Below are 13,351 nucleotides of genomic sequence, written 5' to 3'. Positions count from 1 at the left end.
ACAGCACCTTCAAAGTGACCTGTACCAACTAGAAGTACAAAGGCACCACCTACCTGGGAGTATCACCACCTTCAAGTTTCACTCCAGACCACTCACCATCCTGACTTGTTCCTTGACTGTTGCTGAGTGTAAAACCTAGAACTCCCTCCATAAGAGCATTGTGGGTGTAGCTACACCACATGAATTTCAGCAATTTAATAAGGCAGCACACCTCCAATTTCTCTACAGCAATTAGAGGGGGAAAATAAATCCTGGCCTAGCCAGTAATCCTCACATCTTGTGAATTAATAAAGAAGAACAAGAGGGGTGCAAATTTAAGGTAATTGGCAAAAGAAGAAATGGGAACATGAAGCAAAACTTTTTCATATTACCAGTGGAATCTGGCATGCATTGCCTAAGTGTGTGATGGAGGCATGTCCAGCCGAAGCATTGAGTTATTGTCTGAAAACGTGTCAGGGCAGTAGTAGTGAGAAAGACAAAGTTCCATGAGATAAATCACTCTTTGGGCCGCTAGCACAGAAGCAACAGACAAAATAGCCACCTCCTGTGCTGTGACAATTGGTGAAATCTGTGAACTTTGACTTTAGTGAACAGTCTCTTATGCAGCACCTTATGAAATGCTTTCTAGAAATGCATATAAATGCACCATTAGGCATGCCCTGCTATTTTAGTTGCCTCTGAACAAAATTTAAAAATTTGTTAGGTATAACCTACCTATTAGAAGGCTTTGCTGACTTGCTGTGATCAGAAGGTTTTCAAAGTATTCAAATGTCTTGTTCTTAATTATAGACTTCGATAATTTTCCATGTCAGGATAACTTGTCTACAATTCCTGATTTTCCTTGCTCTTAAATAGTGACATGCAATTGCTCAAACTGAAGGAATGATTCTTGAACAAGAAATGTTTGCAAGATTAGAGCCTAGACATTTGCAATATCTCATCGAGCCCAGTGGTCATAACCAGCTTATCCTGTTATGTTGTATTAAAATAAGTGCAATGCTGGTGTTTTACAACCAAATCAAATTTAGACATTTTCAAGTGGGAACAGGAGAGGGGGAGCTGCTTCCTCTGTATTGAATTGTTTGTTTCTTTGTTATAGTGGCTTTCACAATAAAATCAATAAAGCTCCATTGTTATGGTGCAAGTACTTGTAATCGTGCATTCTGAACTAAAGTGTAGTCAATTTTTTTATTTAATTATAATTCCTTTGAATGGAAACAATAATCACTTGGCTACTGAAAGGTATAATTAATTTATTGTGCTGGATTAGGAAAATCTGTCCAGTTTTACACATCTTGTTAATATGTTCTCTTCTCTCCTCTACCACCCTCTACAGCTTCATCTCAAGGTTATCGCTGTTGAGCCAGTGCTATTAGAAGAAATATCGAAAGTGTCTATATTGCTGGAAGAAACATGGACACACATGCAAGCTCTTTTTAACCAAAGCATGTGCCTGCTGGGATACATAAAAAGTGCTCTATTGTAGTTTGAAACCTGGTATTACTAAATTATTTAGTGCATATTTTAAATAGAATGCAGATAATTTAATTTACCCACAGAAGTCATTGAGTTGTGTTTTTATTATTCATTATAGGCTGAGCATATGCATTACCATGCATGAAAATTGCATTTTAAGGCTAATTTATTTATTTTCAAAATTTTCTGTTGAGCTTAATTTCTTAAAAGGAATGTTGTACTAATGTTGTATTTAAGCATGTTTACAATAGGGTACTACAGAAGAGAAAATAGTTCAAAACTTGCCAAAAACATTTTTCTATACCTTTTATACTTTGTTCATGCTGACTGTGATACGTCCTTGCTTACGTTGCTGTATAAATAGAAATGGTTATATTTTACCATTATACCAGTTAATACCATTATACAATCTTCTTATTGTAATATATTTTGTAGCTTATTGCAAATAATCTCAAGTCATTTCACCAAATCGGTTCATTTTATTTCCTCGCACCATTTTCAGTTGTAACTGTTTGCATATTTTGTACGAATCTAATAATAAACTTGTCATACATGTAAACATGTATAAATGTGATCAGAAGCGATTTCTTACTAAATTCTTTAAAATGTATGATGCTAAATTTCAAGTTACTATACTAATAAAACTGAGTTACAGATGGAAACTTCCAGGTAAATTGATGAGTTTACACACCAGGAAAAAATTGATGGTGGCAGAAAAGCACATAGTTTTTCCAGTTCCAAAGGACATGAAATAAACTCCAAAAGGGTACTTCATCCAAGATGGATTGCTCCGTTGGTTAAGGAACTATATCAATTTGTTTGTGAAGGAACTTAGAGATTAATACATGTATAATTGTTTTTTTCTAAATCAAGATTTACATTCTAGACTCATACAACACCGAAACAGACCTATCAGTCCAACCAGTCCATGCCAAGTTTCCCAAACTAAATTAGTCCCATTTGCCTGAAATTGGCCCATATCCTTCTAAGTCTTTGATATTCATGTACCTATTCAAATGTATCTTAAGTGTTGTAACTGTACCTGCATCTACCAATTTTTGGGCTGAATATTGTGTAAATGAGGAAAGGTTTCAGAAAGCTGCAGCACTTAAGGATTTGGGGATTCTTGTACATAAATTATAAACAGCTACCAAACAAGTTCAGTGGGTAATTAGGAATGCAAATGGAATGTTTCTCTTTGTTTAAAAGGGAATTAAGTATAAAAGGGGAGGTTTTGCTAAAACTACACCAGTCAGACCACACCTGGAATACTGTTTTGGTCCTCTTATATAAGAAAAGTTATCTGCATCAATGACAATCTAGAGAAAGTTTACTAGGTTGTTCTCAAGTATGGAGGGATTGTCTTAGGAGAGGTTGAGGGGCTTGGACTTATATCGAATGGAATTTAGAAGAATGAGGGCAACGTTTTTGAAATAGACAAAATTCTCGCTTAATGGGTTGATGTGGTGAGGATGTTTGCCCTTAACTTTGGAAATGAAGGGATTTTGTTTAATGCAAGGTTGAATAGAACATAGAAAAGTACAGCACAGAACAGGCCCTTTGGCCCACGATGTTGTGCCGAGGGTTAATCCTAATGTAAAATAAAATAACTTAACCTACATGCTCCTCAACTTACTGCTATCCATGTGCATATCCAGCAGTCGCTTAAATGTCCCCAATGGCTCTGCTTCCACCACCACAGCTGGCAACGCATTCCATGCATTCACAACTCTTTGCATAAAAAATCTTCCTCTGACGTCCCCTCTATACCTTTCTCCTAATATCTTAAAACTATGTCCCCTTGTACCAGTCAATCCTGCCCTGGGGAAAAGTCTCTGTTCTTTGACTCTATCCATTCCTCTCATCTTGTATACCTCAATCAGGTCACCCCTCTTCCTCCTCCTCTCCAGAGAGAAAAGACCGAGCTTATTCAACCTCTCTTCATAAGGCAAGCCCTCCAGACCAGGCAGCATCCTGATAAACCTTTCCACCCTCTCCAAAGCCTCTATCTTCCCTATAGTAGGGTGACCAGAACTGGTCACAGTATTCCAAGTGTGGTCTCACCAGGGACTTGTAGAGCTGTAGCAAAACCTTGCAGCTCTTAAACTTGATCCCCCTATTAAGAAAGCATATTGTGTTTTGGCTTTCATTAACAACCCTATCCACTTGGGTGGTAACTTTGAGGGATCTATGTACTTGCACACCAAGATCCCTCTTCCTTCACACTGCCAAGAATCCTGTCTTTAATCCTATATTCAGCATTAGAGTTCGACCTTCCAAAATGCATCACTTCGCATTTATGCAGGTTGAACTCCATCTGCCATTTCTCAGCCCAGCTTTGCATCCTGTCTATGTCGTGCTGCAGCCTACAATAGTCCTTGATACTATCGACGGTACCTCCAACCTTTGTGTCATCTGCAAAGTTACTAACCCACCCCTCAACCAAGTCATTTATAAAAACTACAAAGAGCAGAGGCCCAAGAACACTGCCTCCAGGCAGAATACTTTCCATTTACAACCACTCTCTGCCTTCTGTCAACCAACCAATTCTGAATCCAGATAGTCAAGTCTCCTTGTATCCCATACTTCCTGAGTTTATGAATGAGCCTACCATGGGGAATCTAATCAAATGCCTTGCCGAAGTCCATCTATACCACATCCACTGCTCAACCTTCATCAACCTGTCTCACTACCTCCTCAAAGAACTCAATAAGATTTGTATGGCATGACCTGCCCCTCTCAAAGCTATGCTGACTGCCTTTAATCACACTGTTTTGCCAAATAGTCATAAATCCTATCCCTCAGAATTCTTCCAAAACTTTGCTGACCACAGACATAAGACTGACTGGTCTTTAATTGCCAGGGATTTCCCTACTACCCTTGAAAAGAGGAACAATATTCACCACCTTCCAATCCTCCGGTACGACTCCCGTGGAGAGTGAGGAGGCAAAGATCTTTGCCAGCGGCTTAGCAACCTCCTTTCTCACTTCCCGGAGCAGCCTAGGATAAATCTGGTCTGGCCCTGGGGACTTATCAATCTTAATGTTTTCCAAAATTTCCAGCACATCAACTTCATCAATCTTGATCTGGTCAAGCCTGTATCCTCATTCACAACAAGATCCCTTTCCTTAGTGAAAACCGAAGCAAAAGACTCATTTAGGACTTCCCCTATCTGCTCAGACTCCACCCACAAGTTCCCTACGTTATCCCTGATCATTCGTTTATTCCTCATGTATGAGTACAATGTCTTTGGTGGACCTTTACTCATTAGAGTTTGTAAGAATGAGAGGAGACCTTAATGAAACATAACAGGGTAAATACGGATAGTTTGTTTCTCTTTATGGGAGAGTCTAGGACCAGAGGACATAATCAAAAGCGTTAGGGGCCATCCAATTAAGACACAGATGAGAATTTTTTTCTTTGACCACAGCTGACTATAGAGGGTCGTAAGCTCTCTACAAGAATCTCAGGAAGTCCCTCTCCCACTGCAACTCCCAGGTCATTTCCTCTGCCCTGAAGACTTCCAGCTCCACACTGTCCCCTTGACTTGTCCAATCTGCCTATCTCCTTTTCCACCTATCCACTCCACCCTCTCCTCCCTGACCTATCACCTTCATCTCCTCCCCCACTCACCTATTGTACTCTATGCTACTTTCTCCCTACCCCCACCCTCCTCTAGCTTATCTCTCCACGCTTCAGGGTCTCTGTCTTTATTCCTGATGAAGGGCTTTTGCCCGAAACGTCGATTTTGCTGCTCGTCGGATGCTGCCTGAATTGCTGTGCTCTTCCAGCACCACTGATCCAGATAGAAGGTCGTATACAAGGCTCAGATTTTTAGTCAAGGGTTATGGGCATATGAGGGAAAAGTGGAGTTGACGATCAGATTAGCAATTATTGTGTTGAATAGTGGAGCAGTCTCCAAGAGCTGAATGCCTAATTCTACTTATGGTATATTTCCTGTATTTTTGATTGTAGAGTAAAATGGAGGGGAAAAAAAGTGTTTTGAAACATTATTTCTGGAAGGAATTGCTGCACTAAAGAGACTTTGCAGTTTATATACCGATTACCCTGTTCCTCCTGAGAAGTGAAGGCACCTAGGGGAAAAATATTGAAAACCAGACGAGCCATATGGATCATCATTACAAATTCTGTGAACTAGTGCTATCAACCTATGCTTGCAATTTTTTCTCCTTTCACCCATTGAACAATTTTGTTTTGTTTGTACATGTATAGTAGTTAGAGTTTTAATCAGTAGAACCATATGTTGATAGTTCATAACTATTTGTGATAAATTATTTGTAATAAATGCAAGTATGTTACAAGCAAAAACAGTGATTGCTAGTGAAACTCAGCATGAAAGAAAACAGAGTTAACATTTTGAGTCCAGTAACCTTTCTTCAGAACTCATTGGACATGAAACATTAACTCCAACAGATGCTACCAGCTCTGCTGAGTTCCTCCAGCAATTTCTGGTTTTGTTTCCAGCATCTCCAGTTCTTTATTTTGCTTAAGTACGTTAGTCTGGTTGGTATTTTTTGTTCACTTGGTTCCAACAGACACAGATAAACAGGGCTTTTGTGTGATTTGATTAAATCCTTAACTTTTGTGTTGACTCTGGGAGTAATGAGGCTTGTGAATTGGTGCACTTTCCCAAGTGGGTCTTAGCAAAATGTAGAATGTTCTTTCCTCTACTGAATTAATAGCAACTATCTTCTTATGAAGACATTTTTAATACCTAACTCTAGTTTTCCACCTGTTCCAAAGTAAAAGTTTTAATACAGAAATGTTTAATTATGTAATTTATTAAATCTAACATCAGTAATTTGTTCATTAGTTTGGAATACTACAATGTTGCATTAATTGATCAATACATTTATTTCTGATACATAACTGATTTTTAAAAAACTATTTTCATGGAATGTAAGCTTTGTTGGCGAAATAAGCATCCTAACAGCAAGGTTGCATTTGACTGAGTCTATAAACAAAAACCCTAATAAGACTAGAGGCTGTGGGAATTGGGGAAATTTCTCAGTTAGTATCACACCTAACACAAAGGAAGATGGTTGTAGTTTTTAGAGATCAGTCACTTCAGCTCCAGAACAACTCTGCAGGTAGCGTCCTTGGCCTAACCATCTTCAGCCGCTTCATCAATGCCCTTCCTTCCATCCTAAGTTCAGATGTTGGAATGTTCATTCATCATGACACACCGTACACCATTTCTGACTCCTCCGATACTGAAGCAATCATGTCCAAATGCAGCAAGACTGAACAATATGTTGGCTTGGGATAACAAGTGACAAGTAACATTTGCACCATACTAGTGTCAGGCAATGACCAACTCCAACTGGAGAGAATCAAACCATTGCCCATTGACATTCAATAACATTATCTTCAATAAATCCCTTATGATGAACATTCCGGGTTATTACTGATCAGAAATTGAATTGGCCTAGCTATAAAAATAATGTGTCTTCAAGAGCATATCAAAGGATAGGAATCTGCATCACCCCCTGATTCCTTCACACCAACAAAGACAATGCAGTCCATTTGATTGGTATCACATCCACAAAGATTCACTATGAATCTGTGCACCGATGGATTGTTGCAGTAATGAACAGGTTGCACAGCAGAGGTCTAAGACCTCACATGACCACTACCATCTAGAAGGACAAGGGCAGCAGATGCATGAGAACAACATCACCTGCAAATTCACTCCAAGCCAATCACTATCCTGACTTGAAAGTATGTTGCCATTTCTTCAATCACTGGCTTAAAACTCTGGAGCTCCCTCCCCAACACCATTATGGGCGTAACTGGACTAAAGGGAACAGTTGAAGAAGTTAGCTCATTACCACCTTTTCAAGAGTAATTCAGGATGGACAATTAATGATAGCCAACTCAGTGTAGCCTACTTCCCAAATGAATTTTTTAAAACTCCATGGTTTAGGTTCTTCAACAATGTAAGAGTTCCTTTTTTTTGACACTGTTGCTGAAAGAACAGTGATATGTTTCAAGTCAATGAATTTGTGGGATAATGATAGGCTGTGTTCCTATGTACCTTTTGCTTTTATTCTTCCAAGTGATAAAGTTGGATTTTGAAGGTGCTATTGAAAATAATTTAACAAGTTGCTGCAGTGTATCTTGTAAGTGTGCACACTGCAATTACTGAGCATCAGTACTGGAGACAGTGAAAGTTTAAAGTTCTGAATGTCACACCACTTGAGTGATCTGGGAGAAAGTGAGGACTGCAGATGCTGGAGATCAGAGTTGAAAAATGTATTGCTGGAAAAGTGCAGCAGGTCAGGCTGCATCCAAAGAGCAGGAGAATCGACGTTTCGGGCATAAGTCGATTCTCCGGCTCCTTGGATGCTGCCTGACCTGCTGTGCTTTTCCAGCAACACATTTTTCAACACTTGAGCGATCTGCTTTGTCCAATGTGGTTTGCCTGTTGTGTGTGTTGTGGAGCTATATTCATCCTGGCAAGTGGAGAGTATTCCATCACAGTCCTGACTTGTGTCTTATAGTTGGTGAGACAGGCTTTGAAAATCAAGAGGGAGTCATTTGCTACAGCATTCCTAAATCGGATTTTCTCATCTAGGCACATTTCTATGACTACCCCAGTTCAGTTTCTGGATAGTGATATTTGCCAGGATATTGATCATGGGGGAATTTCACAATGATAATTCTATTAGAATTAATGCACTTCAAGGGGAATTGGTTAGATTTTCTCTTGCTGGGTATTGTTATTACTTAACACTTGTGTTGTGGATGTTTCTTTATTTTAAGCCAGCACATTTGTGGAACAAAATTAAGGTAAACTTTGTTTACTTGCAGTAAGGAATGATCAGTAATCTTGGATTACTTTCCATTTCCAGCCAAACAGATAGAATCATACGATGACAATCACTCTCAATCCAAAGGCATGACTTAGATAGATAATGGTTACAGTTCAGAAGGTCACTCAGCCCATTGTATCTTTGCCAAGTCTGTTCAAGAGCAACTCAACTAATCATTCTCCACTGTCTTTTCCTTATCACCCTGCAAATCTTTTCTCTTTAGAAAATTATCCAATTCCCTTTTAAAAGCCACGATTAACATCACTAACACCTGTATGCAATGCACTTTAATTCCGAACCACACATGGTGTAAAAAAATGCTAGACAGTCAACATGGTCACCATGACGGATATTCGTTTTATATTCCAAACTCACTGTGTGACAGAAACCCTTGTCCCCAAAGAATTACCATAGCCTCAATTTCTGAATTCCTAACAGATTGGCAGAATCACTTTGCCACTATCTCCCCTCACACAATCCTTTATTTGCCTTTTGGTTCACTTGCCAATCATAACAAATTGGTGTCTTTTGGTTCTCAGCCCTTCAACCCAATGGGCACAATTTTACCTATCTGCCTAGATTCTTTATAAGTGTGAACACTCTTTTGATTCTTTTCACACTGCTTCTTCTGTAATCTATCTTTGTAACTAAAACCTTGATACCTCAAAGTCTTCTTGTAGCATGAGTTTTGCCAGATCATGCTCAACTTTAAAATGAAATTTAAGTTTTGCATTCATGAATTTGGTAATTATTAATTTAAAGGATTCAAAGTCATTTGGAAATCAATGTATTGTTTTGGAACATCTATCAGCCTTTAAAAAGCAGAACAATAGAAGTTTGTGGGCTAATTTGAGCATTCGCTAATTAAGTAAAGTAACTGTAACTCAGTAAAGTAACAACAAAAACAAAATGAAGGAATAAAACAAAGAACTACAGATGCTGGAGGTCTGACCCAAAAGCCGAAATTGCTGGAGCAATTAAGCAGATTTGGAAGTATCTCTGGGAAGAAAACAATGCTAACATTTCAAGCCTGATATTTGTTCTTCAGAAATGAAGGAAGACTTTTAATTTCATAGTGGCTTAGACTGTGTTTTCTATGACACTCGTGAAACAAAAGCAAATCGAATGAGAAATACTGACTTACTTAACTCTTTGTGATATTCCATCTGGCAAAGTAATTTTAAGAAGGATCTCCATGCGTGGGATAACACTGGGCTTAAGCAATAGAAATTGTGATACAACAGGGCTGATGGCAGAGCCTTGCTGCCCATTGTCCTACGTGGAGCCAGAGGAACTATGATTTTAGTCCATGTATATTTCACCTAAACAGATAGATAGATAGGTTTCAATTAGTTATCCTTTATAAAAGGCACTTTTTTTCAACAATACAATCTTGCCTCACTGAACAGCCTTTCTAATGTCCCATTGCTTTGTATATAGAGACTGGAGGGTAGGCCTTCAAGTCACAGTTTTAGTGCTTAGTAGTTAGAAAGTTGTGATTATAGACATTAAACAACATTGCTCAGTAAATTGGAGATATTTATTAGAGATAACGACCCAAACAAAAAGAACAAAATATCTACCTCGCAACATTACATTTTTATGGAAGAAATTTATTTGGTAGATTATTTTGAATTTCATGCGAGGACAGGAAAGAAAAATCAGCTAAGGTTGGATGGGCTGAGCAGCCTTCATCCATGCAGAATCATTCTGCAGAAGATTATTAGGGGTAGCAAAATTAACTGCTTAGACTGCCATTTTGTATATGGAATCTGTTGAATGGTGTAATTAACAAAAATAGCTCAATTTTAGAGAATACCGGTACCTAAAGTTTGCACCTCTGAATAGTAAACAATTGCATTTTTTTTAAAACCTGGAAAACTTTGTATTTCTTTGTCTCACTTCAATCTCTGCCTTTATTGATGTAAAACATTTAATATACTTTTAAGTATAAAGAAGAATATAACCAGTAGAAATGTCTGTGAAGTGAGATAAAGAGGTGGAACAAGATGATGAAAACATTTCTAAAGCCCCTTTTTAAAAATTAAGTGGTGTTTTTAGATCAATATATATTTATGAAATATACATGATATATAGGTACATATGAATTATGCATAAATTGAGACATACGTAAAATAACCATTTCAACAGCATATTTTGAAAGAATTAGGTCAAAATCAACATGGCCTATCAAAGTGCTGATAAAAATATAACTAGTATTACCTAGGGGATATAATTATACAGAACTTTAATCACAAAATAGGCCATTTGGCTCAATTGATCTACGCTGATGCTTATGCTTATGCTCCACTTGAGTCTCTTACACTCTACATGGTGGCACAGTGGTTAGCACTGCTGCCTCACACCAGCAGAGACCTGGGTTCAATTCCCGCCTCAGGCAAAGGTCTGTGTGGAGTTTGCACATTCTCCCCGTGTCTGCATGGGTTTCCTCCCACAGTCCAAAGATGTGCAGGTTAGGTGAATTGGCCATGCTAAATTGCCCGTAGTGTTAGGCGAAGGGGTAAATGTAGGGGAATGGGTCTGGGTGGGTTGCTCTTCAGAGGGTCAGTGTGGATTTGTTGGGCCGAAGGGCCTGTTTCCACACTAAGTAATCTAATCTAATCTACTTCATTGACCAACACAAATTCCTATGGCTTTCACATTTTTGTACTTATCTAGTTTCCTCTTCAATGCATTCATGCTATTAACTGCAATTACATTGTGTAATAGCAATTTCTACATTCTAACCACTCCCAGGTTAAAAAGATTTCTTCAAATTCCTTATTTAATGTATTAGTGACTAACATATTTATGGGCCCAGTTCCCAGGACTCTCCACGATCCAAAACATTGGACATTAAATCCTAGGCAGTTTGCTTGCATACATAGAAGGAAATATATACCTGGATTATAGGTAGAAGGAAAGTCAGGAGTGAGCCGACATACCAAAAAGAAACCTACCTGCAGTCATAATGCATTGCCAATTGATTGTATTACGTAATTGTAGGACTTCTGTTTGTCAGTCAGAACGAAGTGCTGCCCTCAGATCCTACTGGTCAATCAGCCTAGCCAGCAGCACCACCATTCTCACCAATTCTAGAGCTCGGCATTGCCAAAACTGCATAGGAGATGTCAAAACTGCATGAGGAGGCCCATGACTGTGCCAATGTTTTAGAGAGGGGACAGGTCCTGGTGCCCAGCAAGCAGAAGTGGGGGCCAGAATTTGTAGGGCAGATTTGGAGCAGTGGTTCCCTTTATACATGCAGGACATTTCCTCAATGAGATGCACTTTTTTCTTTCTGCCTTTGCTCTGTAGGCCTTTAATAAAACCCTACCCACTCCCATCCCATTTAACAAATTCAATTTCTCCTTAATTGTTTAACTACTAATTTTAGCACCCTTCTACCAGAGGAATTATGGGGGTGACCTTGGGAAGGTGGGATGGTCACATGACCTATATAGTGCATCCCTGTGCTGAAAACACATCCAGTTTGTAATATCTAGCCCACCTTCCTCTACTGTCCGATCAAATCTCTTAATAACTAAAAAAAATCTATTAGAAAAATAAAAGTTCCAGCCTATTCAGCCTTTGCTGATAGCAATACAGTTCTGGTACAGTCACTACAAATAACTTTTGCAACTTTCCTATGACCTCCTTGATGTTTTCCAATGGAACACACTCCAAGTGTGTCCTGAGTAAGTTTCCATACACGTTTTCAGCTTTTCAATTCTATTCTTCGAGAACTGAATCCGAATACATTGTATTTTTATTTTCTTATATACATTGCTTGCAATCCTTTCAGTTAATCATGCATAGGGAAGGGGAAAGATGTTCTTTAATGGCACTACAAATCCTTTTGTTCCTGGTGCAGAAAGGATAGAAAATACATCCCACAACTTGTGTAGCCATATGGTATTCCAATTGCCTAAATTTTAATAAGCAATCCAGGTATATGTTTCCTTACAGAACAACAACTATACAATCCCAGTTTCCCAACAGATAGGTTGGTAGACATCTGCATAGTATTATTATTTTATGACTCCAAAAGTGAACTTTCAGAAATATAGTTAAATTTCCACAGACTGACTGAAAGATCACACATTAATATTTCGCATTTTAAGACTTTTACTACAATTAACAATCTCAAAATAACGTAGTCTAAATACTATTTATTAAATAGATTAATGGATTAGTCAAGTTGCTAGGTAAGTGGCAAATGGAATTCATTCTGACAAATATAAGGTGATGTTTTTTGGGAGGTCGAACAAAACAAAGGAATACACAGTAAATGAGAGAATACTGAGGCATGTAAAAGTAGTGAGAGACCTTGGGCTCAATGTCTACGAAGGTAGCCGTCAAGCCGCCATAGTGGTAAAGAATACATACAGAATCCTTTCTTTCATTATCCGAACCATTGAATATAAGAATGCAGAGGTTATGCTGGAACTGTATAAATCATTATTTAGGTTATAATTTGAGTTCCTTGCAGTTCTGGTCACCTAATTACAGAATAGATGTAATGCACCAGAGAAGGAACAAAGAAGATTTATGAGGATGTTGCTGGGTCTGGAAAAATGGAGCCGTGAGGGATTGTTTACATTAGAACAGAGGAAACTGAGGGCAGATTTGATTAAGATGTACAACATTATGTATGAAACTTGGATACAGTGGATAGGAAGAGTTTAGTTGCCTCAGAAGATGATGAGGAGCATACAAAGAACAAAGAAAATTTACAGCCCAGGAACAGGCCCTTCAGCCCTCTTGAGCTGAATCAAATGTACTGCCTAAACCTGTCGGTCAATTCCTAAGCATCTGTATCCCTCTGCTCCCCACCTACTCATGCATCTGTCCAGACACATTTTAAATGAATCTACCATGCCTGCCTCTACCACCTCTGCTGGCAACGTGTTCCAGATGCCCACCACCCTCTGTGTGAAGTACTTGCCGCGTGTATCTCCCTTAAACTTTCCAGCTCACCTTGAAAGCGTAACCTCTCGTTATTGAATCCTTCACCCTGGGAAAAAGCTTGTCTCTATCCA

The 13,351-nt window shown here is 38.7% G+C and overlaps 1 protein-coding gene and 1 long non-coding RNA gene across 3 annotated transcripts in view; one reads left to right on the top strand and one right to left on the bottom strand.

Moving 5' to 3' along the window:
• Positions 1 to 2,056, top strand: part of wdr36 (WD repeat domain 36) — a 96,218-nt gene extending 94,162 nt beyond the window's left edge. For both annotated transcript variants that reach the window (XM_043710509.2, XM_087998698.1), the window contains exon 23: positions 1,337 to 2,056. In XM_043710509.2, the coding sequence (XP_043566444.2) occupies positions 1,337 to 1,486 (150 nt within the window). In that variant the 3' untranslated portion in view covers positions 1,487 to 2,056. The remainder of the gene's footprint in view (positions 1 to 1,336) is intronic.
• The window catches only part of LOC122560181 (uncharacterized), a 52,096-nt gene that overhangs the window by 26,125 nt on the left and 12,620 nt on the right, over positions 1 to 13,351 (bottom strand). The window contains exon 2 of the long non-coding RNA XR_015760858.1: positions 9,462 to 9,634. This is a non-coding gene — a long non-coding RNA (uncharacterized LOC122560181). The remainder of the gene's footprint in view (positions 1 to 9,461; positions 9,635 to 13,351) is intronic.

Source organism: Chiloscyllium plagiosum, unplaced genomic scaffold (genome assembly GCF_037043375.1).
Source record: "Chiloscyllium plagiosum isolate Xiang-an unplaced genomic scaffold, Cpla_swu_hap1 HiC_scaffold_2, whole genome shotgun sequence".
Taxonomy (NCBI): Eukaryota; Metazoa; Chordata; class Chondrichthyes; order Orectolobiformes; family Hemiscylliidae; genus Chiloscyllium; species Chiloscyllium plagiosum.
This window is presented reverse-complemented; position numbering and strand designations above follow the sequence as displayed.